The 27282-nt window shown below is 48.9% G+C and overlaps 2 protein-coding genes and 1 non-coding gene across 6 annotated transcripts in view; 2 read left to right on the forward strand and 1 right to left on the reverse strand.

The window, feature by feature from the left end:
* LRSAM1 (leucine rich repeat and sterile alpha motif containing 1) overlaps positions 1 to 22722 on the reverse strand; it is a 47250-nt gene extending 24528 nt beyond the window's left edge. For 2 of the 4 annotated variants that reach the window (XR_009564247.1, XM_060300404.2), the window contains exons 1-14: positions 22141 to 22720; positions 21606 to 21837; positions 19866 to 19969; positions 19510 to 19566; positions 18957 to 19001; positions 17463 to 17540; positions 16236 to 16304; positions 14385 to 14469; positions 13275 to 13396; positions 12263 to 12353; positions 5589 to 5719; positions 1378 to 1407; positions 835 to 957; positions 332 to 471 (exon numbers count right to left, since the gene is read on the reverse strand). Coding sequence is in view for 3 of the 4 variants with exons in the window: in XM_060300404.2 (XP_060156387.1) it covers positions 332 to 471; positions 835 to 957; positions 1378 to 1407; positions 5589 to 5719; positions 12263 to 12353; positions 13275 to 13396; positions 14385 to 14469; positions 16236 to 16304; positions 17463 to 17540; positions 18957 to 19001; positions 19510 to 19566; positions 19866 to 19937 (1043 nt within the window). In the remaining variant the exon portion in view is untranslated. Of the gene's footprint in view, positions 1 to 331; positions 472 to 834; positions 958 to 1377; positions 1408 to 5588; positions 5720 to 12262; positions 12354 to 13274; positions 13397 to 14384; positions 14470 to 16235; positions 16305 to 17462; positions 17541 to 18956; positions 19002 to 19509; positions 19567 to 19865; positions 19970 to 21605; positions 21838 to 22140 lie in introns of all 4 variants that reach the window. The other 2 variants (XM_060300406.2, XM_060300405.2) reach the window with 2 other exon arrangements.
* RPL12 (ribosomal protein L12) lies at positions 22259 to 26197 on the forward strand. Its single transcript, XM_030858618.2, has 7 exons — positions 22259 to 22418; positions 23215 to 23288; positions 24316 to 24414; positions 24758 to 24839; positions 25442 to 25528; positions 25867 to 25979; positions 26149 to 26197. Exons 1-7 carry the CDS (start codon positions 22382 to 22384, stop codon positions 26152 to 26154), a joined length of 498 nt encoding a protein of 165 aa, XP_030714478.1. The 5' UTR covers positions 22259 to 22381; the 3' UTR covers positions 26155 to 26197.
* Positions 25229 to 25358, forward strand: LOC115854690 (small nucleolar RNA SNORA65). The gene has a single exon (XR_004040094.1). It is a non-coding gene; the product is annotated as a small nucleolar RNA SNORA65 (small nucleolar RNA).
* Positions 26198 to 27282: the final 1085 nt, after the last annotated feature.

Here is a 27282-nt window from a genome sequence, read left to right on the forward strand (position 1 = left end):
CCCTATAGGGCAAATGGCTGTCCTCAGTGTGACTGGTGACCTGGAACCCGAAATGTTGGCACAGGACGTGATTTTGACTTGTTAAACCTACCCATTTTACAGATAGGAAACTTGGGAGGCAAAGCTCCAATCAGTAGCAGCCCCAAAACAAGAGGCAAACCTGGTCATGCCCAGATCACCTTCTTTTTAAGCTGGTGTGACTTGCAGCACCGAGACCTTGGGCAGAATCAGAGACCGTGAGGGAGAAATGCACCTCTATCCTGAGCTCCTCAAAGGGTATCAGGTGGGGGAAGGTCTCTGGGCCTGGGGGCCGGGTGGATGGGAGCCAGACCTCTGATTCTCCTGCAGGAGCTTCTGGATCCGGTTGGAGATGTTCTGCTCTGTCTGCTTCAGCTGCTCCTGCAGCCGCTGCCGCTCTGCGTCCAGGTAGCGCTGGCGCTCGCTCAGGCCCTGCTCCAGCCGGGACTGCTCCTGCGGCAGGACAGGCAGAGGTCCCGAGTCAGTGGGGGGACCGCCTACCCACCCCCAGACGCCACAGGGCAGCCAGGGGCCCTGGCCTGGGATGCGGAGACTAGGTTTCCTGTCTCTGTCCCGCCAGCCCTTTCCACATGACCTTGGACCAGATGTGTCTCTAGGCCTCAGGGTGTCCAGGCACCGGAGCAGGCTGGATGAGATAATCTGTATGGACAACCCCACCACCACCCCATGTCCTGGAGGGGGAAGTGAGAGAGCTCACTCCCACTGCCTTCCCACATCAGAGGGACCTCAGCCTGAGTCAGGAGGCCCCTGGCAGAGGGAACAGACAGGCCTGACTCCACTTAGCCGCTCACGAACCTCCTTGACCGTCTGAAGGATCTCATCCTTCTGGCTGTTGCTCTGCTGAAGGAGCTGGGCGTGCTCTCGCTGCCCGAGTTCCAGGCGCCGTTCGAACTCGAGTTTCTCCAGCATCTTTTGTTCCTGGAAGAACGTAGATCCTGGTGAATATTGGCACAGGTTCTGTGGGTGTTAGGACATATGACAGCAGGGGGAATCCACCCCCCAACTCTGAACGGTACAGGCGACAGGTCTGAACACTGAGCCTCGCCCCCGCAGGGCCCGACTGTAATAAAATGGGCTCTTCACTGGCACAGGCTAGTGGTTCAGAGCCTGGGGTTGGGCTCAACCTCTCCAAGCCTCAGTCTTCTCATCTGTCAAGTGGAGACACCCTCCCAGCCACCGAGGCTGCGTGAGACTGTGGTGAGGCAACGTATGTAAGGGGTAACAGTTACTTTACTCTCTAATTTAGAGCCAGGAAGAACTTGTTTCCTCAAATCTTTTATAATAGTTGAGATGTTTAATGAGAAGAAAAGTGACAGAGGACAAAAGGCATTTTCTTACCTTCCTCTTCTCATAGTCTGAGAACCTATTCTGGGAGGAAAAAAAGAGTGGGGTCAAGAGAAAGTGGACAGCAGCGGTTCTCGCTGGACAGAGTCCCCGGGGCAGCCTGACACCACTCAGATTTGCAGGCACATCCAGACGACTGCATCAGAGGGCTGGGGTGGGTGGGATGAGGGGGAGGGTTGTTTGATAAAGGGTTCCAGATGGTTTTGGTGGGCACGAGGGTTGAGAACCACTGGGCTTGGCCCACTGCAGGAAGGTGTTCAAGGCAGTTCTGTTGATGCAGCACTGAGAAGGCATAGTGCACCGAAAAAAAGACCAAGAATGGGTATCTGATTCCCTTGTATGTCTGCACAACACACCTGCCAGTACCCAGCTCCAGCCACCAAAACACTTACAAATGCCCAGAGGCATGTGCTCAAGTTCCTGAGGAATTGTTCAAAGAGTGAAAGCACTGAAAATAACTCAAATGTCCATTAAAATGCGATTACTTCAATAAGTCGTGGTTCATCCACACAATGATTACACAACTGTCAAACGATGGGGCGAATGAGGGTGCAGCTAGAGCAGGATGTCTGCCACCTTTCACTGTGTGGGCAGCATGGTTCCACTCTTGTAAAAACACCACCACCAAGACTCCAGTCTGAGCTTTGTGGTTGTTGAGACAAAAGCTACAAAGGAGGTTCATTAATCAGCTCATGGCGACTCCTCCAGTGGGTGGGACTGCAGGGTAGGAGGGGCGACATTCACTTCATCTATTTCTGTATTGTTTAGATTTACAACAAGGAGTGTGAACTAGTTTTGTAATCAAACGTCAGCACGCGCACATTTTTTTTTTTTAAGAGGCCCTTCTATTTAGTCATCTGGCTCTGAGACCAGGATCAGCGTCTGTCTGAGCTGTAAAAGCAGCATCCTATAAAAGCAGCATCCTATAAAGAAATAAATTTTCCTATCTCAGCACAGGAAAAATCTTAAGTTAATCTTTAATTATACAAATAACATCTGAATATATTCTCCTTGTAAAAAGCCCATGCATATAAAAGTACCCATTGGGACTTCCCGGTGGTGCAGTGGTTAAGAATCCGCCTGCCAAGGCAGGGGACACGGGTTCGAGTCCTGGTTCGGGAAGATCCCACAGGCCACGGAGCAACTAAGCCCGTGAGCCACAACTACTGAGCCTGCGCTCTACAGCCCGCAAGCCACAGCTACCGAAGCCCGCACACCTAGAGCCCGTGCTCCACAACAAGAGAAGCCCCTGCAATGAGAAGCCTGCACACTGCAATGAAGGGTAGCCCCCGCTCCTGTCAACTAGGGAAAGCCCGCGCGCAGCAACGAAGACCCAACGCAGCCAAAATAAATAAATAAATAAATTTATAAAAAATAAAAAAATAAGAAGTACCCATTGACCACTCCTGGGCCTAATCCTGATTCCCGCCCAACCCCCCTCCATGCTCCCCATCCCCCCCCCCCACGTAAACATCATTATCAGACCCAACCCCATGCAGCTACTTACGTACAACTTGTGCCTTTGGAAAAATATATTTGTATGTGTGTGCATATACATATAAACATTTTTGAATGAAGATATAATTTACATCCTGTAAAATCCATCCTTTGGAAGAAATGTACAATTCTATGAGTTTTGACAATTGCACACAGTATGGTAATCATCACTACCGTCAAGACGTAGACCAGTCCCATAACCCCCTAAACTCCCTTGTGCCCCTGTCATCAAACCCTCCTCTTATTCCCAGTCACCGGCAATTACTGATCTGTTTTCTTATGTATTTGAACCTCCTTTTAAAACATAAAAATGGAAATATATTATTGAATATTTTCATTGTGTTCAAGTTGTCCTTTTCACTTGTCCACCTGTCCTGTGACCCAAGTCTGAACAGATCCTTCTCACCGTATGAATAGGACATGTCCGTTCAGCCTCTTCCCACTGATGGACATCTCGGGGGCGGCCACTACTTCACCACCACAAGTAAGGCTGCCACAAACCTCCCTCCGAGTGTCTCTGTGCAAGTGTTTCTCTGGGGTATATACTGAGAAATGGAACTTTGGATTGTGGGCTGCGCCCATCTGAAGTGCTGACATATTTTGTCAAGTTATCTTCAACAGTGGGGAGACTGATTTCCATTCCCAAGACCAATTTATGGGGTCACTGCTTCCCCACACTCTGGCTAACAGAAATTATCATAGTGAAATCTGTGCCAATCTGAGGAGGAAAACGGCATTTCATTGTTTTAATTTACCTGTTCCTAACTACTAGTGAAGCTGGGCATTTTTTTCATACTTATTGATCATTTGTACTAGTTTATTCTGTAAAGTACCTATTGATATATCTTCGGTCTATTTTTTCTCTTAGGATGGTTTTCTGTTTCATATTGATTCCAGAGTTCTTTGTATGTTCAGTCTGCTAATCCTTCATCAGAAATATACGTTGTAAATACTTTGAGAGCATAAATTGACACAATTTTCCTGGACAGTAATCTCCTCCCTCTCGAATTCTCATTGAGCTGTCAGAGGAAACGTAACCCTACGAAAGCCTTCACAGCAGTTCTGGAATACGGGGGAGGGTGGCATCAGGGAACCAGAGAATAATAAAAAAAAAAATCAGTGGAAGATATGAAGCCAAACTGGCTACAGCTAGTGCTCCCCTTCCCAGCCATCGGAGGCCCAGGTTTTTGGGCCTCCGGGAGTGGGGGGGGAGCAGACAGGTGGGGGGCAGAGGCAGTTTCTGAGCTTCCTCCTCCATTCCTGACCTACGCTAGTTCACCCCCAGGGACCCGGGAGGGCCACTGTCCCGAAGCTCCATCCAGCAGGGAGACACACAATAAACAAATCCTCTTCCATGTAATTCTCCTTGTAATTTAGAGCTGTGATTGTAACGCAGCAGGGCCCTAGGCTACCTTCCCAGGACAGATTCTGCCCCCCCGCCCCGGCCCATAATGTCCTCCACCTGCCACTTGTCTGTAGAGAAACTTTAGCCAAAGAAGAAACTTAACCAGAGAAATGAGAAATTACAGAAGCAAAGGAAAACAGTCAGCAAGGCAAAATAATAGTTTAGCCATTAAAGTCAAGGACCTTTAGCTCCTCCTCAAGGGCGATAGATAACATGCTGAGCCTCCTCCTTTGAGCTGTTTTGCAGATACTGAAACCGCCACAGGTGGAAGAAATTAACTACATGATGACCAGACTGTAGCCATAACAAATTGCTCCATCTCACACAATTCCAAGAATTAATCCCAAGGAAATGGAAACAAACTGACCCTGGAGTTAAAGATTAACTGTACCTAAAACAATCTCTTTGATGTGGTTCAGGCCACCACCTAACCAACTTCAAGATGACTGTCAGGGGCTTCCCTGGTGGCGCAGTGGTTGAGAGGCCGCCTGCCAATGCAGGGGATGCGGGTTCGTGCCCCGGTCTGGGAGGATCCCACATGCCGCGGAGCGGCTGGGCCCCTGAGCCACGGCCGCTGAGCCTGCGCGTCCGGAGCCTGTGCTCCGCAACGGGAGAGGCCCACGTACCGCCAAAAAAAAAAAAAAAAAAGATGACCGTCAGAGCTGACAATGCTGTTCTGCACTTAGCCCCCTCCTTCTGCCTATACAGCCCTGAAACTCCCCTTTAAAAGCTCTTGCCCCCTGACAGTGGAGAGTTGGTTCCTTGGGACACGAATCCACCTTCCTCCCAGGATTGCCACCTTCCCCAATACAGCTATCTTTCCTTTTACCCAACACCTGTCTCTCAGTATTGGATTCCTGAACAACGAGCAGCTGAACCTGAGTTCAGCAACACATGCCCCCAAGGAAATGCACGGGGCATTCTGAGAACATGCACAGACCTGAACTGGGCTGCTGTGTCAGGGACGGCTTACTCAGAGGACGTGCTGTTTCAACTAGGAACTGAAGGAGGGGACTGAGTTATTGGGAGAAGGTGAGTGGGGAGAATTCCAGCAGAGGGGTTCCACGGCCCCGAGGAGTTCAGGGACAGAGAGGAGCACAGCAAGGCTGTTGCTGGTGAGCTAGTGGGGTGAGGCCACCTAGGAAGCCTTGTGAAAGCTTCTAAGCACACGGGTTTGAAGGGAGGTGAGTTCTAATTTGATAGAAGACTCTGGGGGCTGACGCTCTGAACATCTCCCCTGTGCCCAGAGGGCCTGCGTACTCCCTGCCCCAACGCCACACGCCAGCACTTAGGTGCGCCTTACCTGCCAGTCTATTTCCTCGCTAGAGAACCTGTCCGTGGGCCCACTGGGGCTGTCCCGGGAGTTCTCGGCTCCATCTTGCTCCAGGACTGGCAGCAGGTACTGAGAAGGGGGGTAGTATTCCAGCCCGGACGCTGCAAGAGACGGACACCAGCTGACCAGCAGGGAGGAGACAACCTCGGAACCCAGGACAGTCCGCTCCTGCCGCTCTCACCCACCACCCGACCCCTGCCAGCATCCTGTCCCACTCCTACCTCAGTCCACTGCGCCTCTCTGCTAGACGCTAAGCCCTCCAACGCTGCTCACAGGCCTGACGCTTGGGCCTTAAATGCGGCAAGAGCTCAATAAGCATCAGCTGAGTGAATAAATACCGCCCCTCCCCCCACCTGCCTCGTTACCATCCAAGTGAGAATGAGGTGATGGAAAAAGCCTGAACTTAATAAAGAAGCCTGGGTCCAAGACCCAGCTTCACCCATAATTTCTTGTGTATGGGCAAGGTGCTTGCCTCCTCTGGCCCTGTGTAGTGTCCTCCTGCGTCATCTGAAAGGATTCATAATCTTTGCCCATTCTGCCTAAATCGTGCTGATTTGTAGGTGCTCTTTTCATACTGTAGTTAATAACCTTGGGTCTATAATATATGCTGCAACTATCTTCTTCCAGTTGGTAACTTGTCTTTTAACTTTGATGATAGTATCCTTTTGAGGTAAAGTTGTTTAGATTTTAATGTAGTCAGTCACCTTTTTTCCCCTACCAAAGGATATAAATAGGCAATTCACAAGAAATACAAAAAATGGGCAGTAGACATGTGAAAAAAAATTCAAATAATCAAGGAAATTACATTAAAATAATAATAGGCTCTCTTGTTTACCCATCAGATTAGAAGACTTAAAGATCTCACCAAGCATTAGCCAGGTTGTGGGGAAGAAGAGTCATCTCAGATACTCCTCATGGAATGTAAACTGATGTAACCTCTTCAGAGGCAACATAGAGTTGTGATTGTAACGCAGCAGGGCCCTAGGGTACCTTCCCAGGTACCCTTGTCCCGCCTTCACCTACCAACCCTACTATTGCCTGCCAGGGAGGTGTGGGGTAAAACATTCATTCCAGGGGAAAACTCGAAATAACTTCCATACATAAGTGATGGGGCTCCGCCATGTGACATACTCGACAGCAGTTTACAGCAAGGCAGATCCACACATTCTGGGATGGGAAAAGGCCCAAGACCTATTCTTGAGTGAAAAAAGCAGGGCATAGAATCACCTAGTATGACACCTTCTGTGGGGTTTTTTCTTTTATGTTTTTAAAAGAGTGAAACCAACAATTTTACGTACATACGTACACCTGCTACACAGTTTAAATAAGTTGAAGGATTTTTTGTTTTTCGGTTGCACTGCTTGGCTTGTGGGATCTTGGTTCCCCGAGCAGGGAATGAACCCAGGCCCCAGCAGTGAAAGCACCAAGTCCTAACCACTGGACCGCCAGGGAAGTCCCCGGGCTATTTTTTAAACTGTATAGTCGGTATACATATGTTCACTCCTTTATTCCTTACGTCTTTTGTACACCTACTATTGCATAACTTTAAAAGCTTTTAAAATAAATGGTTTGGTCTAGCTCGACCATTGGCCGGGGTACCCATTACAATCACCTGCTGCTCAAAGATTAATTGGGTAGATACGTGGCCTGATTAGCTGTAGTGGGATGCATGTGTAACTTCTCCTTCCTTTTTAACTGCAGTATAACATACACACAGAAAAGAACACAAAATCTTCATGAACAGCTTGATGAATGTTTAAAAGTGAACACACTCTCAGAAGCAGGAATCAGGGTTGGTTCAGAGCTCAGGTGCTGATAAAAGTGCATGTTCCTTTGTGTCTGGCTTCTCTCACTCCCCGTGTGTCCGTGAGCTCAGCCAGCTTGTTGAGCACAGCCGCAGCTTGTTCTTTCTGGTTGCTGTGTGGTGCTCATTTGTGAGTATAAAACAGCTTACCACTCTGCTACGTTACGAATAGTCCTGCTATGAGTGTTTCCATACGTAGCTTTGGGCATTTGTTCACACGCATTTCTCTCTTGGGCACCTACCGAGGTGTGGAGCCAATGGGTCATAGGGTATTTGAACGTTCAGCTTGAGTAGATACTGACAATAACTTTCTGAAGTCTTTTTGGGTTCATGCTCCCACCGGCAGAGCATGGAAGCTCCAGCTGCTCCGCATCTTCCCAATTCTTGGTATTGACAGATTAACTGTGGCCATGTTAGCGGGTGTCTTAGGGTTTAAGTATTTCTTTGCAGTCTTTTTAAAAACAATTTATTTTTGGCTGCATTGGGTCTTCATTGCTGCATGTGGGCTTTCTCTCGTTGCAGTGAGTGGGGGCTACTCTTTGTTGTGGTACGTGGGCTTCTTATTGCGGTGGCTTCTCTTGTTGCAGAGCATGGGTTCTAGGCACAGGGGCTTTAGTAGCTGTGGCATCTGGGCTCTGTAGTTGTGGCTTGCGGGCTCTAGAGTGCAGGCTCAGTAGTTGTGGTGCACGGGCTTAGTTGCTCCATGGCATGTGGGATCTTCCCAGACCAGGGCTCGAACCCATGTCCCCTGCCTCGGCAGGTGGATTCTTAACCACTGTGCCACCAGCGAAGTCCTTCTTTGCAGTCTTAATTTGCATTTTTTAAAATAGATCTTTATTGGAGTATAATTGCTTCACAATACTGTTAGTTTCTGTTTTACAACAAAGTGAATCAGCCATATGCATACACATGTCCCCATATCCCCTCCCTCTTGAGCCTCCTTCCCATCCTTCTGATCCCACCCCTCTAGGCCATCACAAAGCACCCAGCCGATCTCCCTGTGCTATGCTGCTGCTTCCCACCAGCCAACTATTTTACATTCGGTAGTGTATATATGTCGATGCTACTCTCACTTCGTCCCAGCTTCACCCTCCCACCCCGTGTCATCAAGTCCATTCTCTATGTCTACCTCTTTATTCCTGCCCTGCAACAAATAGGTTCATCAGTACCATTTTTTGTTTTTAGATTCCATATATATGCGTTAGCATACGGTATGTTTTTCTCTTTCTGACTTACTTCATGCTGTATGACAGACTCTACTCCATCCACCTCACTACAAATAGCTCAGTTTTGTTTCTTTTTATGGCTGAGAAATATTCCATTGTATATATGTGCCACATCTTCCTTAACCATTCATCTGTTGATGGACATTTAGGTTGGTTCCATGTCCTGGATATTGTAAATAGTGCTGCAATGAACATTGTGGTGCATGTCTTTTTTTGTGTGTGTGGTATGCGGGCCTCTCACTGTTGTGGCCTCTCCCGTTATGGAGATGCGCAGGCTCAGCAGCCATGGCTCACGGGCCCAGCCGCTCCGCGGCATGTGGGATCTTCCTGGACCGGGGCACGAACCCTTGTCTCCTGCATCGGCAGGCAGACTCTCAACCACTGCACCACCAGGGAAGCCTGCATGTCTCTTTTTGAATTATGGTTTTCTCAGGGTATATGCCCAGTAGTGGGATTGCTGGGTCGTATGGTAGTTCTACTTTTAGTTTTTTAAGGAAACTCCATACTGTTTTCCATAGTGGTTGTATCAGTTTACATTCCCACCAACAGTGTAGGAGGGTTCCCTTTTCACCACACCCTTTCCAGCATTTATTGATTCTAGATTTTTTGATAATGGCCATTCTGACCGGCATGAGGTGATACCTCATTGCAGTTTTGACTTGCATTTCTCTAACAATTAGTGATGTTGAGCATCTTTTCATGTGCCTCTTGGCCATCTGTATGTCTTCCTTGGTGAAATGTCTATTTAGGTCTTCCACCCATTTTTTTTTTTAACATCTTTATTGGAGTATAATTGCTTTACAGTGGTGTGTTAGTTTCTGCTGTATAACAAAGTGAATCAGCTATACGTATACATACATCCCCATATCCCCTCCCTCTTGTTCTGCCCATTTTTTAACTGGATTGTTTGCTTTCTTGATATTGAGCTCCACAAGCTGTTTGTATATTTTGGAGATTAATCCTTTGTCTGTTGTTTCATTGGCAAATATTTTCTCCCATTCTGAGGGTTGTCTTATTGTCTTGTTCATGGTTTCCTTTGCTGTGCAAAAGCTTTGAAGTTTAATTAAGTCCAATTTGTTTGTTTTTGTTTTTATTTCTGTTACTCTAGGAGGTGGGTCAAAAAAGACCTTGCTGTGGTTTATGTAAAGAGTGTTTTTCCTATGTTTTCCTTTAAGAGTTTTATAGTGTCTGGTCTTATATTTAAGTCTTTAATCCATTTGCAGTTTATTTATATTTAAGTCTTTAATCCATTTGGAGTTTATTTTCGTGTACAGTGTTAGGTAGTGTTCTAATTTCATTCTTTTACATGTAAGCTGTCCAGTTCTCCCAGCACCACTTATTGAAGAGGCTGTCTTTTCTCCATTGTATGTTCTTGCCTCCTTTGTCATAAATTAGGTGCCCATATGTGTGTGGGTTTATCTCTGGGCATTCTATCCTGTACCATTGATCTATATTTCTGTTTTTGTGCCAGTACCATACTGTCTTGATTACTGTAGCTTTGTGGTATAGTCTGAAGTTGGGGGCCTGATTCCTCCAACTCCGTTTTTCTTTCTCAAGATTGCTTTGGCTATTCGGAGTCTTTTGTGTTTCCATACGAGTTGTAAGATTTTTTGTTCTAATTCTGTGAAGAATGCCATTGGTAGTTTGATAGGGATTTCACTGAATCTGTAGATTGCTTTGGGTAGTATAGTTATTTTCACAATGTTGATTCTTCCAATCCAAGAACATGGTATATTTCTCCATTTGTTCATGTCATCTTTGACTTCTTTCATCAGTGTTTTATAGTTTTCTGAGTACAAGTCTTTCGCCTCCTTAGGCAGGTTTATTCCTAGGTATTTTATTCTTTTTGTTGCAGTGGTAAATGGGAGTGTTTCCTTAATTTCTCTTTCTGATTTTTCGTTGTTGGTGTATAGGGATGCCAGAGATTTCTGTGCATTAATTTTGTATCCTGCAACCTCACCAAACTCATTGATTAGTTCTAGTAGTTTTCTGGTGGCATTTTTAGGATTCTCTATGTATAGTATCATGTCATCTGCAAACAGTGACAGTTTTACTTCTTCTTTTCCCATGTGGATTCCTTTTATTTCTTGTCCTTCTCTGACTGCTGTGGCTAGGACTTCCAAAACTATGTTGAATAAGAGTGGTGAGAGTGGACATCCTTGTCTTGTTCCTGATCTTAGTGGAAATGCTTTCAGTTTTTCACCATTGAGTATGATGCTTGTGGGTTTGTCGTATATGGCCTTTATTATGTTGAAACAGGTTCCCTCTATGCCCATTTTCTGGAGAGTTTTTATCATAAATAGATGTTGAATTTTGTCAAAAGCTTTTTCTGTATCTATTGAGATGATCATATGGTTTTTATTCCTTAATTTGTTAATGTGGTGTATCACATTGATTGATTTGAGTATACTGAAGAATCCTTGCATCCCTGGGTTAATTTGCATTTTTTAAATTGACTAAAACGATGTTGAGCACTTTTTTCAGATACTATTGGCCCTCTGGATATTCTCTTCTATAAAATACCGATTCAAGTCTTTTGACAACAGCTTTTCCTTATTGATCTGTAGGAGTTCTTTTTATCTCCCAGGAGTAAGTCCTTTGTTGGATATGTATGCATTGCAGATATCAACTTCAACTTTATGGCTTGCCTTTTCTTTCCCCATATGGTGTTTTTTGAAGAGGAGAAGTTTTTGATTTAATGAAATCTAATCTATCAGTCTTTTATGGTTAGTGCTGCCTGTCTAAGGAAGAGGTTAGGTTAATGTTCTTTTTTTTCCCACATGAATATCCAATTGATTCAGAATTGTTTATTGAAAAGACCTTTGCTTTTCTTTCTCATTGCTTTGCAATGGCACCTCTGTCATAAATCAGATGACCATATGTATGCAAGTCTTGGCCATGTTCTAAAATTTCCACAGCTGGACAAGAGCCCCTAATTAAGAACATCCAGGCTGACAGGAGGTAACTGGGTGTACTGCTTTCCCCTCCTGGCACCCAGTCCAGGGGTGGCCCTGGGTTCTAGCCACTCCTCCAAGTCCAACCCATGGTGGCCTCTCTCCTGGATGACCCCAATGACTTCCTAACTGGTCCCCGTCCTTGCTTCCTCCAATCCCTCCTCTTTACTGCAGCTGGAGTGGTCTTTGTAAAAAGCAAATCTGATCAAATCCCTCTCCTGTTTGATACCGGCCGGGTACCCTCTCCAGCCTCATCTGTTCCTCTCGCCTCTACTTTTGCACCCAGCCACTTGGCCTTCCCTCCATCATGCTTCCCACTCCCCCGCCCCTCCAGGCCCTTCAACATGCACCTCCTTCTGCCAGGAACATCCTTCTCTCTTTTCTAATCATCCCTCAGGTTTCAGTCGAGCCACTTTCTTGCAAAGACCTTCCCCGAGGGCCCAGCCTAAACCAGATGCCCGATTCTACTCTCTTGTAGCCACAATCGGTAATCGTACTTCCTTGTGTGACGATCTGCTTTGCCTGTTTCTCCTGCCAGATCTGGAGAGCTCTGAGCAGGCAGGGACCGTGGCCTCCCCCAGCCACCTGGTTGGCGCAGAGCAGTCCCAGGGGTCACATCTGGTGCTCACTGAGTGAAGGAGGCAGGCTGCCTGGCTTTACCTTTGCAGAGGAACTGTTGAATGGCCTCGGTGCCGGCGCCGCACACCTCCTGTGGGGGGTAGACCATGGATGACGCGTCCAGGCTCAGAGTCTGCAGACACAAGGGGACCCCTCTTTATATGTCATTCACCTCACTGCTCAACGCGATCAAGATGTAAGGTCTTTAAAGAGGTAATCAAGTTTGAAACAAAGTCACCTGTCTGGGCCCTAATCCAGTATCAACTGGTGTCCTTAAAAGATGAAATTAGGACACAGACACATACTGAGGGAGGATGATGTGAGGACACAGGGAGAAGACAGCCGTCCACAAGCCAAGGAGAGAGGCCTCAGAAGAAACCAACCCTGCCGAGACCTTGATCTTGGACTTCCAACCTCCAGGAACGTGAGAGAAGAAGTCTATTGTTTAAGCTCCCCAGCCTGGGGTGCTTCGCTAGGGTAGCCCTGGGAGACTAACACAGTGTCCCCGGTGCTCACCTTCCCCTGCCCACTACCCCCTGCTCTGATGGATCTCAGTTTCTGCAGCTCCAAGCTGAGGCCACTCCCTCCCTGACGGCGCCCGGGCTCTTTATGCCCTGGACCCTCCAGGCACAGCAACTTCCAAACACATCAGCTTCCCCGCTCTTCCCTTAACGTGTCCTGGGCTTTCCCACCTCCTGCCTTTTCCCGAACTGTTTCCTCCACCTGGAATGCTCCCGTTACCTGTGTCTACTTCCCCAAAGCTTTTTCCTCTTTCAAGGTCTGGCTCAAATACCATGTCTTTCATAGAATGTTAATTAACCCCATCAGGACTTGGCATCATCTCTTCACTCCAGAAATCTGTTTTCCTGCCTCCATCATGGCAGCAAAAGTCACATAATTACAACGGTTCACACTTCAGGCTCTGTGAGGCCCTGAGGACGTTGAGACCTCTGTGATCCCAGCACCCTGTGTCCAGGGCAGGCCTCCAAGAATGTGGGAAGGCAGCGGTGGGAAGGCCAGGTAGGACCCCAGGTGAGAACATCTCCCCACCTACCTCCAGGGTTCGAACGTGCGCCAGCATCTGCGGCAACCTCTGAATCTCGCTTTCACTGATGTCGAGAGTACGCAGGCTCCGAAGCTCCCCCAAGGTGTCTGGAAGCTCCTTCAGCCTGTTGTCTGGGGGGATCCCAATGGCACAGCTCAGCACCCCAAAACCCTTCACCATCTTCCTGCCTGACTCCCGCGAGGACCCAGGGAGGAGGGTGCCCCCCTCTGAGCCTGGGGCACGTGCCAGGGCCTGGAACCTGAGGCTCCATAAGGAAAAACATGGCAGTGGAGTTTCAGTGACCTGGGTTCAAGTTCCCATTCCACCACTTAATCAGCTGAGTGACTGTGGAAAACTGACGACCTCCCTGGACCACAGTTTCCTCATCTGTAAAATGCGGATGGTAATACTATTTGGCCTCATAGGAATATTGAGGGATTCAATGAGATTATGCATATGAGGTGCTCAGCACAGTGCCTATCACATAGTAAGTGATTATTAAGTTGGGTACCGTTATTTTTATCATTATTTATATGTTACAAACAGGTAAACTGGGGCATTCTGTACAGAAAGTGCTTAAGGCCAAAAAGAAATGAAAGAGCTGGGGGAGGCATGCATTAGAATCTCAGCCGTGTCACTATCGCACTGGGTGGTCTGGAGCAAGTCACTGCTCTCTGAGCCTTGTTTTCCTCATGTGTAAATTGGGGATAAGATCTCCGTCCTCTCCCTACCTCAGGGACTTGTCATGAGGCTCATGGCACCGCTGAATTTGGAGGTGCTCTTCAGTGGCGGGAAGCGCTATTCAGAATCACTCTTGCCCAGTCAGTCCACCACATTCTAAACACCAGTGACTGGGCCTCGGGGCCTAGCTGTCAACATCGTCTGCCCTCCTCCCTGTGAGGCCCTGGCTCGGAGGAGTCACAGGAACCCTCCAGATGCCCTGTCTCTGGTTACCATGAAGACAGATGGACTAAACAGGAAGTCAGACAGTTTAGAGTGACACCTGGGGGCTGGCTGCCCTCGTGCTCAATGGTTCTCAGGAGGAGCACCCTGTGGATGCCGGTTGGGTCAGCCCAGAGCTGACCAAGGGTCACACGGACAGGGCTTCCTGGCCCCTACCTTTCACGTTGAGGGTCTGGAGCTGGATCAGGTTCCCAATGGAACGTGGGAGATACGTCAGTTGGTTCCTTTCCACATTCAAGACCTAAGAAAGAGGGGAAAATGGCGTGAGAACACGCACACACAGACAACAGTGTCTACCCTGCTTCAGGCCGGGCATCATCTGGGCACCACACACACCTCTTTATCTCCTGACAGCCCTGTGAGGAAGATAAAGATTGTTATGATCAAATCTGAGAGATGGGAAAACTGAGGCTCAGGGCGATGAAGTCATGTGTCCAGGAGGGCAAAGCCAGACTTTGAACCTAGTTCTTGCTGAGGTTGTATCATTTATATTGACCACAAAATAGCCAACAATGGTCCCACAATCAGGGCGGGAGGAAGAAGGGGACGAGCAGATTCAGGGATCCAGGTGAGGCAGCGTGTGTTGAGGCCTAGTTATCCCAGGGTTAGCAGAAGGAAGCTGAGCTGCATAAAGGCAATGGGATCTGGCCAAGGCTTCAAGGCCGGCAGCTGGTGGTGCCAGGATTGAAACCCGGGCTCGCTGGATCCCGAAGGCCACACTCCCTCCAGGATGTGGCATCATGAGATGAGCGAGGCTGACAGGATGACACATGAGGAAGCCATTAAAAATAGATACGATGGAAAGGGAAGCACGTTAAAAATAATGTGGCAGATGAATATTTGATGAACCAAAGGATGGTTACGAGTTATTATCAGGTATCCAAAGGTTACAAAACAGTGAATGCAGCAATTCTACAAAAATATATACGTAAACAATTCCCCAAAGATCCTACACCCTGGTATTCATCGTGGCTCTCTCAGTGGGGCAGTTACTACTATTGAGCCACATGTTCTCCATGTGACCCTGGGCAAGTTACAGTCATCCCTCTGGACCCGTTCTCTCTTCTGTAAATGTGATAACAGCACCCACCTCGCAGGGTAGTTCATTCAAGTCATCTTGAGTTTCCTCCACGTGGGAGGCAGTGCGCTAGGTGAGGACGCTGCCCGCACAGAGATGACAGTTCGGGAGGGGAGCCAGCTGAGCATAACTAGTGATTACAGACTGCAGTCAGTGCTCTCAGGGGAATACGCGGTTGAGACGGGCGAACAAGATGGATCCACCTGGATGGGGGGGGGTCGGGGAGGATTCGCAGGGACATTTGGGTTGAGATGGAGGAAGAGCTACTCGGGCAGAAGGAAGAGCCTTGTGGAGACGCCCTGCCGGCGGTGGGGCGCAGAGGGCTGGAGGGTTTTAGGAGTTGAGTGCAGACAGTGGAGGGGAGAGAGAAGGAAAGGAGGCTGGGAAGACAGGAGGGCCCAGCGTACAGGGTCTGATGGGGCACAGTGAAGAGAAGGGATTTTAATCTAAGTGTGAAGGACGGCGCGGCTTCCTCTGTGAACCGGGGATGATGCTAACACCTGCCTCGCAGAGTGGCTGTGAGGACTCAATCAGCCGACAGCGCAAGCGCAACGCTTAGCTTGGTGCTGGGAACGCTCCGTAAATGCAGGGGCTGCCGCTGACAAGGAGCAGAAGTGAGGCGGTGAGTCAGAGTGCTGAACTCATCATCTGGAAAAGGTAGACTCTCTGGGCGCTCTTTTCCTTTAAAGTTGCGGAAGCTCATGATGAAATCCCAAAAGCACATGCCAAAAACATGGTGGAGAGATGCCCACAGCCCAGACTGCTATGTTGACGCCATCACTGGGCATCTCAAGTGCAAAGGGGGAGGAGCCGGTGGCACAAGTGCAGCCCTGGCTAGAAAGAGCGCGACCAGAACATTGCAGATCTGTGAGGCTACCATTTCTTACTTAGATGGTCAGAGGTGGGTTTTCTGTTTCCTGAAGCCATACCTGGAGCGCTGTCAGCTGCCCTATATCATCAGGAAGGGCTGTCAGCTGATTATCATGAAGATCCAGAACCTGCGGAAGGGGAACAAGTTTAACACCTAGAAGTCACCAGCTGAGAAAAGCCCTCTGATTTCAGGCTCCGGGGAGACAAGGGTGAGGTTGGGCAGGGGTGCTCCACGCCTCTGGTGTTGAAAGCAGGAGCACCGACCCTTCCTCCCCAACTAAATGATCATTCCATCTCATTTCCTTTCTAAAAGTATCATACCACTTCATTCTCTTATTTATCAAATATTTATTTTTACTGTTGAGTGAAAAAAGCTAGCTATGAAAGAGTATGCATAGATATTCACGTTAAAAACGCCTCATGGTATAAATACATATTTGCATAGTAAAATACTATCAAATATGCAATAAAATATTGATAGTAGTTCCCTAGAGTGTGAAATTGTATGTTTTTCCTTATGCTTAACGGTATTCCCTAATGTTTTTAACAATGAAAATGAGCAAAAAATAGGATATATATATATATATATATGTCTGTGTGTGCACATATGTACTATAAAATGCATATATATGAAATATATACATAAACATAAACGTTTTTTAATGTCATCTTTTTTCTGATTATAAAAATAATGCACGTTGGACCAGAAAAATGAAGAGAAGTAAAAACGACCCCTAATCCCTGCACACCATCAAGAGCCATAGAAACCACCTTGATGCCTGTGCTGCCGGTCTTTTCTCCCAGTGTGTATACCCACTGCCACAGCTTACGTTCCTGTGGAACCACCGTGGGGTCTCACCTCACATATACTGTGGCTATATCCCAGTCCTTGTCCTGCGGGAGCTGACGGTCAGGAGGGAGGTGCCCCAGCTCACCAAGCTTTCACACACTGACCACACAACACCTGGTGTCTCTCCTATTCCTTCCTGTTTGGGCCCATTGGTCTCCCTGCTCTCTGCCAGCTAACTTGCTATGAGCTTATGGTTTGCCTTTCCACCTAGCTCCCTAAGGGCAGGGCCTGGGGCTGCTTCTCTTTGCAAGTGCACCCCACACAAAGCACAGACAAGGTGCCCGATAAACCATGCTAACTAAACCCCAGAGTCCCCGTGACACTAGGCATGTCTGGCATAAACTCTGACAGAGGACGCGTGAAGGGAGCGGGGATGCTGGCTACCACCTGGAACACCACGCAGAGTCCCTGACGCCTGGGAGAAGGGCCCCAGTACCTTGATGGTGGCGAGACTCAGGAGGCTGCAGGATTTAGGAAGCAGGGAAGTGAGGTGATTCGTGTGGACAATCAACACCTGTGTGGAAAAGATTTTTGACGTGTTAGGCTGAAGAAGAGCAGCAGGGAGGGAGGCTGGAGGCGGGGCAGCCAGCTCAGCTCAGGCTGCCAGCGGCCCCGCCCTGCCCGGTTCTCCGCTCTTGCAGATGTCACAAGGGATGTCTCCAAAAGTGGAACCAGATGACCTTAAAATCTGGTGTTTCCAGGGTGAAAGGGACCTTAGAGGTCTAATTCTACCTTCCATCCCGAGAAGGGATCCCCGTGCAGCTGACCTGATCTTAACCTCCCTCAGCTTCAGTATCTTCTTGTGGAAAATAGAGAATCATAAATTCCTGTCTGAGGGCTGCCATTGATGATTAACAAGCTAACAGACAAAAACCACTTAGCCCAGGGCTGGCACGTGGTCCAATCCGAGTCATCTATTGCTGTTTTTGTTAGGCGGCAACCCCTGCGTGGACACTGCCAGTGTCGAGGAGCTCACTACTCTGCTGGTATGGAACACATTTGACCTACCTTCACTTAGATACTTCATTCAGAATACTCTTACCTACCTGCATTCAAGTCTGCAATGCCTTTCTGAAAAATCATTCATTCCACTCTTAATCTCCCCTGGGTGACCAGAATGAAATGAGTGTAGTTTTTATTATTATTATTTAAATACATAAATTTATTTATTTATTTATTTATTTTTGGCCACATTGGGTCTTCGTTGCTACACGTGGGCTTTCTCTAGTTGTGTCAAGCGGGGGCTACTCTTCGTTGCGGTGCGTAGGCTTCTCATTGCGGTGGCTTCTCTTGCTACAGAGCATGGGCTCTAGGCACGTGGGCTTCAGTAGTTGTGGCTCGCCGACTCAGTAGTTATGGCTCACGGGCTCTAGAGCGCAGGCGCAGTAGTTGTGGTGCACGGGCTTAGGTGCTCCGCAGCATGTAGGATCTTCCCCGACCAGGGCCCGAACCCATGTCCCCTGCATTGGCAGGTGGATTCTTAACCACTGCGCCACCAGGGAAGTCCCGTAGTTTTTATTATTAATAACAATGCGGTTACTCAGTGTCTACTATGTGGCAGGCATTATACTTGGGGCATTTATCTCTCTTTCTACCTGCCTACATACCTCACTTGTAATTCTAATAAAAGCTCTGCGAGAGTAGAACTACGAATGTCTTCATTTCAGATGTCTTCTCAGATGAAGAAACTGAGATGTAAGAGCCTAAGGAAGTTGCCCAATTCAGGAGGGGCAAAGCCAGGACTACAAAGCCAGGGCTGCCTGATGCCAAAGGCTGCTCTCCTGTGAACACACCTGCTGCAGACTGAAAGGGTGCGATTCAGAAAGAAGGGGGATATCTGTGCAAGGAAGACAACTCCTAGAATTCCCACCTGATTTCAAACAAGCAAACAAGCAATAAATAATTCTCTGAAAATGAAGATCTGTCTCACCTTCTTCTGCAGAACTTTGCATGTTGCAAAAGCCCCAAATGGAATCTAAGATAAGATAAAGAAGGATCAGTGCCTCCCCTCCTGCCAGTTTTTAACTTGTGTTCTGAGTGGCACACGCGTTGGGGAGAGATGGGGCAGGAGGTGAATAAGTCTAAGCCTGGGGAAAGCTGGGAGGAACGCTGCTCGGGTGGTCAGCCCTCCCTTCCAATCAGCTATCGGGTGACTACCTGCCCACCCACCCACCTCACCCCCAACAGGAACGCTATGAGAGGCAAAAGAAAGATCTCTGGTGCTTGGCAGAGAATCCCAGGCTCTCCCAGTGCCCTAGGAATCCATGAGTACATTTTCTAGACTCTGTGACTCTTAAAGACTATGCTGAAGCCAGAAGATCATCTCAATTCTCTCGGACAAGAACAAAACCTAAGGAAACACCTCTTGACAGCAGCTTCTGGCCTTTTAAAAGCCTCAGTCCACATCTAGCTTTCCTAGGGACACGTGATCTAAGAAAGAAGGGCAGACAAAAATTCACAGGCAAACCACCACCCCAGTTTACCTCTGAGAGCTCACATTTAGAGATGTCAAGAATGTCATCTGCCCCAGCTTCTTTTGCCTAGGGATAAAAACAGTTAAAAAAAGAGGGTCCATCCTTCCAGAGTGGACAAATCAGGCAAAGAGACATAGGATTAAGGGGCTTCAAGAGATCACAGACACCATCCGGTTCAACGAGTCCATTTTGAAGGTGGACCAATGATCTCTGCTTTAATGGGGCTTGAGGTCCAGCAGGGAAGAGCGTGAGCGAGTAATGAGAAGTGTGATCGGCTTATGGAGGGCAACTGCAGTGTGGAGCCCTGTTGCATGGGGCAGAGGTGGTGATGGGGATGGGCTCAGAGGAAATCCATTTTCCCTCACCAGACACATCTGGTACTCCAGCCGTTTCCGAGCCTCCTCACTGGGTTTCCGCTTCCGGAAGAAGAGTGGCATCCTTCCTTTTTCCTAGAGCGATCTTCACAACACTAGGGCACAGGAGAGAAGTTAGGGCCTGGGGACTCTGTCACAGGTCCCCAACACCCAGGACAGGTAGCACAGTAACACAGAGCATGTAGCTGATCTGCGGGACTGTAAGTTCCTTGTGGGCAGGGGCTGTGTCCATCTTGACCATCAGTCCATGCCTTGAGCCTGGCACAGCAGGTGCTCAACACTCTGTTCTTTGTTGACTAAAAATAAGCAGCAGTATGTGGAAAGAGCGCAACAGCAAGCCAGATGACCTGGGTTTGAGCCCACATTTGCCCCTGACCCACTGTGAGACCCTGGCATACCCTTTCCCCATTCTGGGCCCCCATCTCTCCTCCACGTTAGACAAGGGGGTTGACTTGGAGAAGTTTCCTCAGGTCCTTCCCAAGGATGCTCCTTGAGGACTCTAACAGACTTGGCTGATGAATCCCTTGTAGGCCCTGAAAGACTATCAGAGTGGCATCAGCAAACCAAACACTGCATGGCTTTAGCCAGCCCTGACCTTGACCCTGGGGAACTCAACTACATCATGACCAAAGAGATTTTGGAGCTAAATAAAAGCTCAACAGCAATCCTCAGGCATCTTGCCACTCTCACAGTTATTATTCCATTTGATTCTCACCACAGCCCTCTTTCTAGTAACAAAACGGATGCTCATCAAGTTCAGCGATCGGGTCATACAGCCTGGATCGCAGCAAAACCAGCCTGGAACTCTGCTCTTTCAAGTCCCGATCCTGTGGTGTCTGCCCAACTCCGTGGTGCTTCAGTAACTTAGCACACATTAAGTATACCGTCCTGAACTCAGAAGCCAGGTGCTCACTGCCTGCCTGGTACCAGAAAATACCAGATTTGATATGGGACAGCGATGGGCCAGGAAGTAACCATACAGGGAAGCTTATGGTTAACAGCATGGGCTTTGGGATGAAATAGAATTTTTTTTCTTTTTTTGTTTTTTCTTTGTTTAACTGGTTTTGAATCCCAGATCTGTCACCCATCAACCGTGTCCCCTTGGTTCACCTCTCTGAGCCTCAGTCTCCTCATCTGTAAAGTGTGAGTAATGTTACCAACACCTGGTTCTATTTGGATCCAGTGATTTCCATATTTGCAAGGCCCATAGCACAGTACCTGGCACACGATGAGTGCCCAATAAATGTTAACCACGTAGCACCACACATCTAACAAACATTTATTCAGGGCCTACTACAGCTGAAGGATCTAGGGAGAAAGGGGCCAGGGAGAAGATGCAGTTGAAGAAGACACACACCCATTCCTCAAGGGGTGGCGTAGAGATCACAGGTCCCTGCCTATAGAGGTGAAGGCTGTCTGGGGAGCTGGCCAAGCCTGCAGAGCTGGCTCAGGCTCCTCTTGTCACCCCACCTGTCTGCAGGGATGGGGAATGATCTAAAAACAGCCCTCCCCATCTCTCCCTGATGACCAGCTCTTATCCGCCTGCTCCCCAATGACTAACTTTCCCTCACCTCCTCCCCAACGGCCACCTCTCCTCCATTCCTCCTAGAAGATCAGCTCTTCCCGACCTGCTCCCGGATGTCCACGCCTCATCCATCCCCTCCCCCGACGTCCAGCCCAGATAGGAAGAGCCACACCCTCCTCCCCTGGCTGGGGTGGGCAGTGCCCAACCTTGCTTTGCGGATACACAGGTCTCCGACGTTCGTTCCCTCTGGTGGACCTCAAGGCAGGCCGATCACTTGCAGGTCTTGGTCATGGACGCCGGGTGACAGACCACCCGGCACGGGCCCGGCGGAGCCACAGTCTGCTCTCCTCCAAACGCAGGAACTGGGGACCAAAACTCAGAATCTCCGAAAGTCATGCAGACCAGGATGACGAAGTCTGAGACCGAAGACCGCAGAATCTTAGAATTAAGAGTTGGACCGGATTTAGACTCTAATAAAATTGTTTTAATAGCTAAAATGCCCACATCACGAGGGAATTAGAAGGGGGTAGGGGATTGCCGTGGCCGTGGGGTCTCGGAACGCTGGTGCGGAACCGCAGGAGAGGGGCGGGGTTCTGGGATAGAGTGACAGGGACTATGGCGTGACCCTCAGGGAGAATGGGCAGCAACGGAGCCTGAGATCTCGGGAGCAGCGCTCTGTTGTCTGCCTCCCCCGGGAGAACTGCCCCGAACCCCGCTTCAGAACCCCTAGCTGCAGCTCACCGCGGTGCCTCCTTCTCCAGCCTTCAGCCTTAGGTGCCTGCCCACAAGCAATATGGCACCAAGGGCGTCGCTGCAAGATGGGGCGGAGACGGCAGTTCTCGCGAGAGCCGCGCTTTCAGGACTTTAACCGGCGCAAGTGCCCCATTTTCCGGTCTTTCGGTTTTCGGCTCGGAGGAGGCTAAGGTGCAACTTTCTTCGGTCGTCCCGAATCCGGGTTCATCCGACACCAGCCGCCTCCACCATGCCGCCTAAGTTCGACCCCAACGAGATCAAAGTCGGTGCGTGCTTTAGATGTGGCCGGGGCTTCGGGATGGCGCATCCCTCCCCGCGTTCCGTCCGGCTTGCGGCCTCCGCCGCAATTGCCTTTCCCACGGCGGGTTTTAGAGCCGCTGCTCCCTAGAGGCTGGCCCTCTGGTGCTGCGTTCGGGGCGCTGTGTGGTCCTGGCCGACCCGCTTTCTGGGCCTCAGCTTCCCCACGTGTCGATGGGGGGGCAGGACCGGACGACCTGTGGCGGCTTTGCAGCCCCCACCCTTAGGGTAAGGTTTGTCTCCGGGCACGTCCCCCTAGGCTGCGTTGGTCGGCGTCCGGGGCTTCCTCCACGCCGGTGCGGTGTGGGCCTCTGCAGCGGTAGCCAAGCGGAAGGCCGCTGTCCCACGTGGCGCTTGGAGCGGTCCACGCCTTGCGGGGAGGGGTGTCCTGCCTCGCTCCCCCCGAGGTTCTTGGGGCTGTGTTTTTTTTTTTAATTTTTTTTTTTTTTTTTTTGCCGTACGCGGGCCTCGCACCGTTGTGGCCTCTCTCGTTGCGGAGAACAGGCTCCAGACGCGCAGGCTCGGCAGCCATGACTCACGGGCCCAGCCGCTCTGCGGCATGTGGGATCTTCCCGGACCGGGGCACGAACCCATGTCCCTTGCATCGGCAGGCGGACTGTCAACCACTGCGCCACCAGGGAAGCCCTCTTGGGGCTGTTTTGAAAAGAGGCAGAAGGTGGTGTGGCCAGGCCCGGAAAGATGCGTTGGGAGGGCTGTGACTTGGGGGCTCCCCTTGCGGAGGCACTGATCCTTTCTTTCTCCCAGTGTACCTGAGGTGCACCGGTGGGGAAGTCGGTGCCACGTCTGCCCTGGCCCCCAAGATCGGCCCCCTGGGTCTGGTAAGTCATTCTTGTGGAGGGGCGCTTTTTGTATGCGGAGAGCAGAGTTCGACTCTGGCTTGTGCAAACACGATTGTGTCTGAGGTGCCCCTGACAGTGAGCGATTGCCATCCCCAGCTAGGCCTGAACTGGCACTAGCCGTCACAGAAAGGTTGTAGGTAAAGATGGAACCTGGTACCTTGAACCTGTAACTTTCCAGTGCCTCTTAGCTGCTGCTCTTTGTGTCCCTGAGAGACGGGATAGAGGTTTTTGAAGTCAAGAGTGGCTTAGTGACACTGCATTGCCTACTTGGCCTGTTAACTAGGGAGATGGGCATATGGCTGCTGGGAAGATAAAATGGGGTGTGACATGAAGATCTCGGTGAATGTTACAGTAGCTTGTATAAACAGCTCTGCTCTGAACCTACTGGTTAATATGATTAGCTTTACCTAGGATCAGACTTATTTACCTGCTTTTTCCTCCATTTTATACTCTTTACTGAACTTCCTTTTTCATGAATATAATCAGGCCTTTATTCCTTGAGCAGTGGTCTCCTGTCTGAAAAGCTCTCCCACCATGGTTTTGCTTAAGCAGTGTCATCATTACTCTTCCTTGTCCCTTAGCTCAGCTGGCACTCACTGGACATCTCTCCTGTTTAGGGAATTGTAAAGGGGCAAATGCCCAGACCTCATCCCCACAGACTGACTAGGGTTGGTCAGACACAAGGACCTGGTGTCTTTAAAGAGACCCCCGGTGATTCAGATATAAGAGAGTTGAAAATTACCACATAGGTCCTTAGGAGAGGGTAGGTAGATAAGGGCCCTGGTCCCATTGTGGCCTTGAACCTCCAGTTTACAGCCCTGGACCAACTAAACCTGCAGCCTCAGTTTTCCAGTTTAGTATGGTGATAGCCGTGCCTCGATTGGGCAGGCAAAGTTAAACGTGTTTCAGACAGCTTGCTTGTGCTGCCAAGTGAGGAGGACCGGGCAGATTTCCAGACTGCTTCCATGTGGGGCCTGGTGTGATCATATACCTTTTATTTCTGCAGTCTCCAAAAAAAGTTGGTGATGACATCGCCAAGGCAACTGGTGATTGGAAGGGTCTGAGGATTACAGTGAAACTGACCATTCAGAACCGACAGGCCCAGGTACTTGGTTTGAGGGAGGGCAGAGGTAGGGATTGCTGGGAGGAAGGTTTTTTGCTGACATGGTCACCTGCCACCAGTGGTGAGGTAAGCGCAATTTTATCTGTGGGGAAGGCTTTTGAGAGCATGGGTCAGATATTAACTCTTCTCACTTTTGAGACACTGGGTAAATCACTTACGTTTGCTGGGGTAGGACGTGTTTCAGGTTGGAAAATTAACCTGAATGTACAGTAAATGTGGCATCTGGCCCCATGGATTCTGAGAGCCAAGGTGCATGGTAGTATTAGTTGTTCTCATTGGAGGGTGGGGTAGGGTATATTATTCCCATTGAGAATCTCTTCTGCAGATTGAGGTGGTACCTTCTGCCTCTGCCCTGATCATCAAAGCCCTCAAGGAACCGCCAAGAGACAGAAAGAAGCAGAAAAACAGTGAGTGGCTTTTTCCCTGGTAGTATGTGAGTGGTATTGTGTGCCCAGTGTTTGATACACAGCTGCACGTGCTCCCTTTAATGAAACCTAGGGATGGCACAGGTATTTGTTAAGCTGTTACAGAGCTAGGCACTGCCAAGAAGTGCCATGTGACTCTCCCCAATCCCTGGTGTGGAACAGATCCCACTCAATGCTTGCAGGAGGGACATGTTCAGGCAGGGTGAAGAAACTTACGATAACCAGTAATCAAGAAAGAGCAGCTTCTTAGCTGGATGACAGACCCTATGGACAGCTTTAATCAACCTCAGTCACTTCAGCATGTTTTTTCTCCTCTTCAAAACAGTCCCTTCCACTTAAGGTTAGCAAAGACTTGACTTTGTCCCTAGCCACCCGCCACTGCACCTGACCAGTTTTCTGTTGGCTGGTGCAATCCAGTGGTGAGCTGATACTAAACCCCAGCTTAGGAAACAGGGTTGTTCTTCATGTGGATGACTCTGTGCCGAAAGCATGGGAACAGGTTAGAAATGGATGAGGGAGGACTGACTGGTCTGCTCTGCTCTGGCCTGAGGTGGTAAAAAGCTTTTGCTGTTTATTGTCTGCAGTTAAGCACAGTGGAAACATCACTTTTGATGAGATTGTCAGCATTGCCCGACAGATGCGGCATCGATCTTTAGCTAGAGAACTCTCTGGTAAGAACAAAACAGTATGGGGCCACCTTAATTGTCACGCAGAATGTATTCACTTAGTGGCATTTTCCCACTTAGAGGGGACTTTATTCTGTAAGACCTGAAATTGGGGTGTGGTGTCTTTCTGGGTTTGAAAGAATCTGGGTATCATAGGACCTGTGGACATTTTTGCATTCAGAGCTTTTAAGTATATGGAGCTATGAATTTTGGATTAGGGGAGCAGTGATGATTATTCCTGTATTCCATAAAAGTTTTTCCTCTCCTTGCCTGTATTTCCCCACTGGTATCTGAGGATTGTGAGGGACGACAGGCCCTCTGATTCTACCTTTTCTTAATTATAGGAACCATTAAAGAGATCCTGGGGACCGCCCAGTCTGTGGGCTGCAATGTTGATGGCCGCCACCCTCACGACATCATAGATGACATCAACAGTGGTGCAGTGGAATGTCCAGCTGTAAGTGACTCATGCATTGATTTGCTTAAAATTAGGGTGAAAACTGGAGGGGAAGCTAATGTATCCTTGGGGAAAAGGTGGAAAATTCTATAAGTGCTCAATAGTGGGGTTGGGAGATAAGGTTTTTTTGTCCTATTACTGAGAGGGTTTTTTTTTTTCTTTTCCACAGAGTTAAGAACTGCAAAGAAAAATAATAAAGGGTTATTTGACAAGCAGTGGACTTTCTGATGTGGCCTCTTCCTTGGGGGAGCCTAGGCTTTGTGGTCAAATGGTGGTCATTGAGGCCAGGGTGACAGAATCTGGGGATGAAGCAGCAATCTGTGGACAACACATTTCTGTCCTGTATGGGACTAGCTCAGAAGATACCTAGAAAGGAAGTCTGCTTTTTGGAGACACATTCATGGAGCTCCTCAAGAAAAAGTTCTTGGTCAGAAAGAAAACTTGGGGAATTAAACATAATAAACACCCAGGGAAGCAGCTCTTCCTCCCAAACCAGTTTAATCATTTGGTGGGTTCTGGGCCCAGGGCCCATGATTCAAGGCTTTACTCTCCATTCCAGTGTACAGCTGTGGTTCAGAACCACTGATGGGACAACCAAAGAACCTGACCTTTATGAGTCCTCTTCTGTAGTTAATTAGCAGCTCCTAGACCTACCCTGGTTTGCTTTAAACCAGTCACAGACTATTTTCTAATGAACGCTTTCACCTTTCCTAAGCCTCTCCCTTGTCTTTTTCTTAGTTCTGTTCCTTTTGAGTTTCTAGAGCTCATCACTCACTTTCACCTTATTTGATATGCAATGAATGAACCTCAAACACCTGGACACTGAGACAAAGCTACCCGAGCAGCCTGAAGTACCACCTGGAAGGGGCTTCTGGGGACTAGCCTAAAGGGAGTTGGGAATGATGGCACCAAGAACTTCATTTCCCTGCCATTAGCCACTTGGCTGTCCCATTTGGTCATGGTGGTTTAGGTGGTTTTTAATCACAGGTGCAAGCAGGGGTGGAAAACTGCTTTAGTGGAAAGGACTGCCTGAGATTGCTGGAGTGAGGAACATTCCAGGGCACGTGGCAAGTCATCAAGGAATCAAAGCTAGAGGCCTTGGGTGATGGCTGAGGGTATAACCAGCTTACCTTACAGTAGACCAGTAATGGGGAGTCTCAAATCAGGCTTACCTAACCAAAAACCAAGTAAGCTCACAGCAGTTTATAAGTGCTGAGATGAGATCTACACCAGTTGGGTGCAAGGGAGAAAGCAGGCCAACAGGCTAAAGAGCTTAATTTAAAAGATACTCAACTGTCAGGAA

This window comes from Globicephala melas, chromosome 6, assembly GCF_963455315.2.
Source record: "Globicephala melas chromosome 6, mGloMel1.2, whole genome shotgun sequence".
NCBI classification, from domain to species: Eukaryota; Metazoa; Chordata; class Mammalia; order Artiodactyla; family Delphinidae; genus Globicephala; species Globicephala melas.